This window comes from Anguilla anguilla, chromosome 15, assembly GCF_013347855.1.
Source record: "Anguilla anguilla isolate fAngAng1 chromosome 15, fAngAng1.pri, whole genome shotgun sequence".
Taxonomy (NCBI): Eukaryota; Metazoa; Chordata; class Actinopteri; order Anguilliformes; family Anguillidae; genus Anguilla; species Anguilla anguilla.
Window position 1 is genome coordinate 31942979 of NC_049215.1, and position 7117 is coordinate 31950095.

Consider the following 7117-nt stretch of genomic DNA (forward strand, 5'->3'; position numbering starts at 1 on the left):
TTCAGAAACAGACACAAGGGTTCAACCTGACTTAAAACACCGCAGTAACGGAATTATCGATGTATTTGGGGCCCCGATCAAAGCTGTGAGGAGCACAAACACAGGAGGGTATTGCCAATATTAATTATTATTAATAATAATAATAATAACGGGTGAGCTGAGATAACTGGGGTGTGTTGCTGAAAGCAAATGACAGAAGGCCCTTGTGAAATATCACTGTTTACACACGTTTAATTCAAACAGAATAAATGGGGAATGCAATGCACTATATGAGCCCGGGAAGCTCATAGCTGAAGAAAACTTCCCAGCAAAGGACAAACGGGGCGGGAGGCAGACACACCATTTATTTTCCAGCTGTCTTTTCTTACTGTGAATCATAATGGCAGCCTCTGCTTTTCAAAAAAATATTTTTTCCCCCACTTGTCATGTCCACAGTTTATGTCAACTATATATCAGTGTTCTTCTCGCCCCCCTCTGTCAAGATCTGACCGAATAACACAATGACATAAGATGTAAACAAAAGCAAAACAAAAAAAAAAGCAGAAGAATGAAGTTCGCTTTTCCCTTTAATCACATGCTTATAATTGTATCCTTCATTTTCTTTTTGCATTGTTTGCGTGTACATAAAAATACAGAACAGGGAGGATGAGCACAGTTTATCAGTTTGCATTTGATGCCATTTTCCAAGATCTGCTGCCTGGATGGTCTGAGCAGCCAGCGATGGTCCTCTGTATCACACCGAGCATTCATCCCAAATGATCAATAACGCCATCAGCTCAATATTACTGTACAGTCACGAGGTTAGATGTGGTGTCGCGATCCTCTTTTCCAGGGACACTGAGGAAAGCGGTTCATGTTCGCTGGCTACGGTTAATGTTTGAGATTTACACGACGGTGTCGCCCATTCAAAAACATTTCTGATGAAGGTCTAGTCAACCTCTTTGTGAGCACACTGCCTCACTGTGCAGGGTCTGGAAATGGTCACGGATGAACCAACAATCCATTTTTTACCGAAGAGTCAGATCTCCCACGCTGCTTTGCTTTGCTGCAGATGTAAAACCATTTTCTAACATTCCAGCAACGTCGTGAGAAGGCTGTGAACTGGGCATTCAGCGTGCTCAGCCTGTGGCAGCTTCAGCCAATCATGATCACACATAGCTCGTACAGCCAATCACACTCCAGTTACACACATAGAGCTTGTACAGCTAATCACACTCCAGATACACACACAGCTGTTACAGCCAATCATAGTCCGGTTACACATATAGCTCCTACAGCCAATCACCCTCCAGTTACACACACACACAGCTGCTACAGCCAGTCACACTCCTGTTACACACACAGCTTCAACAGCCAATCACAGTCCTCCTGCTACACGCACACAAACACACACACACACACAAACACATTACTGTTACACATACAGACAATTACTGCTACAGTCAGTTACACAAGCACACACCTGTTACACACACACACGGTCACACACACAAACACACACACACACAGTCACAGACAGTGGGCGTGACACACACACAGACAGTGGGCTGAACTGAGACTTGGGCAGGTTGTCACCACTGCTCTCATCGAACATTAACACAGCAGGAAAACTGCCGATCTCTGTGTCTCTCCTCCTCTCACTCCATCCTTCTCTCTCTCTCTCTCTCTCTCTCAGTCCATGGCCTTATCGCTCCAGGCTAGGGACTTCCTCTTGGCCAGTTCCATCCAAGATGGCTGCCCCCCGCTGGACACAGCAGGCGCTGCTGACAGGACCTCAGGCCGAACTGGCTGCCTGTCCTCTCTCTCCCTGCTCGGGGCAGGAGTGCTGCTGGGTGCTGCTTCTAAGGGGAAACATCAACATTTAAGGTGGTTTTAGTATTAAAATAAGCATACATACACACACAAACACACACACACGTGTGTGCAGTATATATGTGGGTGTGTGTGTCCAGTATGTGTGTGTGTGTGCAGCGTGTGTGTGTGTGCGTATGTGCGGATGTATGTGTCCAGTATATGTGTGTGTGTGTGTGCAGTATGTGTGTATGTGTGTGTGCAGTGTGTGTGTGTGTGTGTGTATGTGTGAGTGTGAAGTGTGTACATGCACAGTATGTGTGTGTGTGTGTGTGTGTGCGCAGTAAGTGTGTGTGTGTGTGTGCGCAGTATGTGTATGTGTGTGTGTGTGTGCGCGCGCAGTGTGTATACAAAAATCCGTACCTGAGCTGTGGACCCTGCAGGCCAGTCTGCCCTCCATCTTGGCCTCTGCTCTGTGTGGAGCAGCAGCCGCTGTGCTGTGGGTCTCAGCTGGGGCTGCTTTAGCTTCTGTCTGCTGGCACACAGAAAAGAGCACAACCTCTGTGAGTCAGCTCATTAGCCATTCCCCTACATCACCACCAGAGGGCGCAGGGCGTGCTCAAAGCCATGTGCAGCACCAAGCTGCCAGGAGCAGTCACGTTCCTGCTCTCTGTTATGGTGCACCTGAACTGCACAGTCCTGTGTCGCCCCCTATCACTCAAACAGCGCAGTGACGCCCAGCCAGGTGTGAGCCCTGTAAATCATTAACGTGTTTTACCGAGGTTTAAAACTGCTGGCTCGCTAACAGGGGCCAAATCCCAGGAATGCCTCATGCTTTTTAAGAAGCATTCCAGCTGGCTCACTGCGATGAAGCTCTACTAGTTGCGTTCCACATGAGTTGCTTTTGAAACCGCACGCGATCCATATTTATCATACTAACCGTGACGCAAAATGAGAATTTAGTGTGTTCACATTGCATGCACTAAATTCTCACTTTACGTCACAGTTAGCACGATGAGTGCGGACAGCGTGCGATTTCGAACACAGCCGTTGTCTGATTTTTGATCCAGGACTTGAGAATGGCGGAGGCGTACCTTGCCCCCCACTGGGAAGGATCGGTCTGTCCTCTCCTGCCTTTTATCACTAGGGGGCGCTGCGCTCTCCGCCAGCGGCGTCTTTTCGTTCTTCTCGTTCTTCGTCTTTTCCGTTGGTGCGCCCCTGTCTGCCCTGCCCTGGGGCGCCCTGTCGCCCCTCCCTGATGCTATGGCCAGAGGGGGGTGCTGTGGGGCGGGCTGGGGCGCGGGGCCGGGCGCGGGGCCGGGCGCAGGGGTCGGGGGCACGGGGGTCAGGGGCGCGGGCAGCGGGGAGGGTTTCGGCGTGGCTGTGGGCGTGGCGGTGGGCGTGGTCACAGCAAACTCCCGGGGCAGTCTGCTGGTGAACATCTGCTGGAGGCTCCTGGTTTTCTCCCTCGCCATGGTCATCCAGGCCGGCTCTGACGCCACAGGCTCCGACACCACAGGCTCCGCCTCCTTGGGCGGGGCCGACGCTGGTTTGGGGGCTGGACCTTCAAGAGTGACATTGAACACGTTAGAGTGCAGGACTCTCATGAAACTGGATCAGATGAAACACTGAAAATACTTTTAACTGTTTAGATGCTGGAATGAATTTCAAGCTCGGATCACTGAGAATTTTCAAGGAATTAATTAATTCATCAAAAATATGGATTCATGTGAGAAGAATTTTGTTTTGAATATTGGTGAAGATTAGAAGATGCTTCAGTAAAATGGTCAGAAATCTGCCAGAATTTTACTGTCATTTAAAGTGTGGAAATATTTCAGATGAAGTATTTAATCCTGGCCTGGAATTTATATATAGGTAGAACATTCTGTATCTTGCCTCCCACCCCCCCCCCCCCCCCCACCCCCAATAAAAGCCCAATTAAGGAATTTTAAGAAAGTTGAGGAAAATCATATTTGTACAGGAGTTTTGATTTGTGATTGTGAAATTAAGTTGATGCCAATTGGAGACGATGTTGATTCAGCACTGACTGCAAAATGAATTAGCGAGTCAGAATAAGAGAAAATGATCACATGATCTCATTCTGTGACAAAATGGCAAATTAATTCAATACCTTTAGATTTTCAACTATATTACCTGAATCTAAAGATGGATCTGTGGGCATATCAACATCATCTACAAAATAAAGAAAAATTATAACTGTTATATAAGTGAGAAGGCCAATAGGTTTCAGGCCGGGATACACCACTCAAATAACAGTATTCACAATACAAATTAAAGATGGGAACCTACAGAAGCTGTTATATCACAGTACACATATTTACACTGCTTTGTGACACCACAGTACACTATGGAGGCTTTGTGACATTGGAACACCTACAGATGCTTCTTTGTGACATCAGCTGTCTGTGACATCATAGTATACCTTCAAATGCTGTGCTATGACACACAAGTATAGCTACAGTTGCTGATTTTGTGGAATCATTGTACAATGACAGTTGCTATCTTATGATTTTATTTATTTTATTTTTATTTCACTTTTATTTTACAATCACGGCCTGGCAAGTGGCAGAGAAGCCTCTTGAGGACCAGAAGTAGAGGGTTAAAGGACAGAAATGTAATAATCACAAGAGTATAAAAAACGATGCATAGACCACACACACAGAGTCATACACATACAACAATACAGTCATCATATAGAAACACAGAGCAGGGAGCGGACAAAGTAACAAGCCAAGCAGGGACACAGGTAGCTGGAAACAGAAGAAACAGAACAGAACCATGCAGTACAGATTAATACAGAGGACAGCTGATGTTTGGGTAGCACATGAGATTCACAGTGAAGTACTAAATAACACAGAAGAACTGTAATTAGAAAAGGGGGGGAAAAAAAGGGGTAAAAAGCAAACATGCAGGAACAGCCGTAAGAACAAAGGCCTTTAGTGGTGTTAAAAGGCTGGAAAGCAATTGCAGGGATCAATTATAATGTCCTCAATCGAGGCCATGGAAGCTGAAGGGGAGGTAAATCTGTCCGGTTTTAAGGTTTTTGGAGGTCAATCCAGTCACAGGAACGGGTGACTGAGTGAGGTGTCGGATTTTGGGACCTTCAACAGGAACTAACGGGCTGAGCGAGTGTTGGAGGAGGAGGGTGCAGGCTGTAATAGATGACGCCGGTAATGAGGGGATGAACCCAGGAGGGTTTTATAGATGGCCAGCGGCTCTTTTGACGGGTATGGAATGATGCCCACTTTGTCGAGGATTACGCAGTGCAGTGATGAGCTTTAAAGGGGGAATTTGTGGCGAAACCTGATGGCAGAACGGTACAGAACTCATTTACCCAGAGTGCCCCATGCTGTTCCACAGATTACATCACCGCAGTCTAGCATAGGGAGCACGGCCATCTGAATAAGTTTGGCGGATGGAGTGAAAGAGGAGTGGTTTCCGTACAAAAAAATCAAGTGTGACCTTTGACCAATTGACCTTTGACTGTAATTTACTGATACGTTGGGGAAAAGACTGAGCACTGCCCTGCCAGATTTCTGGATACTTATACAAGGTGGCAAGTTCTGGAGTAGATCCATCGATTGTTTTGATATCGTGACTATCCTGTGAGATCGCACTCTTAAGAAACTGAATCTGAGTTTGTCGCTGAGGCTTGTAAATCCAGTTCCTCCCCTCCTGCCTGCAGTCCAACCAAAACAGCTGGCATGTCTGGCCAGCCATTGACCCTCTTAGTGAAAATGCTATTAATGACTGTCTGGATCAATGTTCTGCAGTATCCCAGTGGCTCATCTACGAGCGTCATTGTGAAAGGCAAATTAGGTAGAGAAAGAGGTGAAATGTTTCACAGGGACTGAACTTTATCTATGTGAGATCAGAGCTCAGAAGTCACACGTATCGAGCCTCTTAACAATGTGGCCCATTGCAGAGGACACTCATTTACACCTGCGCTCAAACAGCACGGACCTTTCTTTCCCAAATCAAACCTTAAACCCATTCATTCTTCAGTAGAACCCTATCCAATGCCTGCCGCCACCAGTTTGAAGTCACCCATACAGCACAAGTTTTAAAAATGCACCAATCACAGGCTTGGGCTGGGTTGCCAGGGTTACCGAACTCACCCAAGCGGCGTCCCGTGTCGGAGCAGACTTACCCCCCCGCTTCGACTCCCCGGGCCTCTCTCTGTCCCCGTGGTCACACTTGGTGGAGCTGGAGGGGGTGGAAGGTGGGTGCGCAGGAGACGCGGGGAGGTCGGAGTTTGGGGACGTGCGCGTCCTGTGCAGGGGGGGCTTGAGGCAGGGGTGTCCCGGGACGGCGCCCCTGTCCTCGCCCTCTCGCCTCAGGGACTGGGAGCCTTGAGCCGCCACGTTGTGCTGCTTCAGGAGGTCAGGGCGTTTGGTGGGGGTCAGGGCCTGGGGGCTGCGTGATTGGCCCTGCAGACAGCCCTGGGTGTCACGTGATTGGCCAAAAGGGCTGCCCTGGGTGTCACGTGATTGGCCAAGAGGGCCACCCTGGGTGTTGCGTGATTGGCCAAAAGGGCTGCCCGGGGGGACGCGCGATTGGCCGGGGAGACTGGCTTGGTGGTCAGGTGACTGGCTCGGAGGGCAGCCCTCCACACTAAGGCTCGGGGGTTTAGTCTCTGGATTCGGTGCTTCCCGTTGGCGGTACTTGGCGGACTGGGAGGTGGAGCGCAGCCTCACGCCAAACGTGGCCCTCTCATCCTTCTCCCCCTCGCTCTCCTCCTCCGATCCCCTGCTCCGGGTCTCTCTGGAATCCTTCCCTTCCTCCGCCCCTCTCGTCGCCGTCTCTACGGCGACCTGCTTCGGCACGGAGCCCCCGCCCCCGCCCCCAGCCCCCCAAGCGGGGCCCCTGGGGGCCGTGCCCTCCTTTCCCCTGGCATTAGGGTTAGTCCTCTCCTGAAACAGCCCCAGGTTTCTGGGCTGGTCTTTTGGTTTAGGCTCCTCTGGAGCTGCCACCGTCTCCTCCTCGCGCCTAGAGGAGGGGAACGAGGCCTTCACCGGCGGCCCTCCCTCGCCCTTCCCCCCTGACCCAGGGTTCAGGGGCTGCAGTCTGGGTTTGGCCTCCTCCGGCTTCCCGGCCGGGACCTCCGGGGAGTCGGAGGAGCTCTTGGCTCCTCTCCTCTCCTCCCTCCCCAGCAGGCTGCCCCCCCGGGGTCGGTCCCAGGCCGACGCGATGGAGAACCGGAACGAGCCAGAACCGGGCCCCTGCGGCTTCCCGTGATCGGCGCCCTCCGACGACGGCTGGTCATCCGAGCCAGCAGGTGGCGCTGTGACAGATTGGGATGGCT

General features: G+C 50.5%; 1 protein-coding gene across 1 annotated transcript in view; it reads right to left on the bottom strand.

Moving 5' to 3' along the window:
- Nucleotides 1–548: 548 nt before the first annotated feature.
- The window catches only part of cracdla (cracd like a), a 12575-nt gene continuing 6006 nt past the window's right edge, over nucleotides 549–7117 (bottom strand). The window contains exons 7-11 of the mRNA XM_035394323.1: nucleotides 5963–7117; nucleotides 3946–3984; nucleotides 2886–3355; nucleotides 2215–2326; nucleotides 549–1841 (exon numbers count right to left, since the gene is read on the bottom strand). The exon at nucleotides 5963–7117 is cut by the window's right edge and continues 691 nt beyond it. Coding sequence (XP_035250214.1) covers nucleotides 1672–1841; nucleotides 2215–2326; nucleotides 2886–3355; nucleotides 3946–3984; nucleotides 5963–7117 — 1946 coding nt within the window. The 3' untranslated portion in view covers nucleotides 549–1671. The remainder of the gene's footprint in view (nucleotides 1842–2214; nucleotides 2327–2885; nucleotides 3356–3945; nucleotides 3985–5962) is intronic.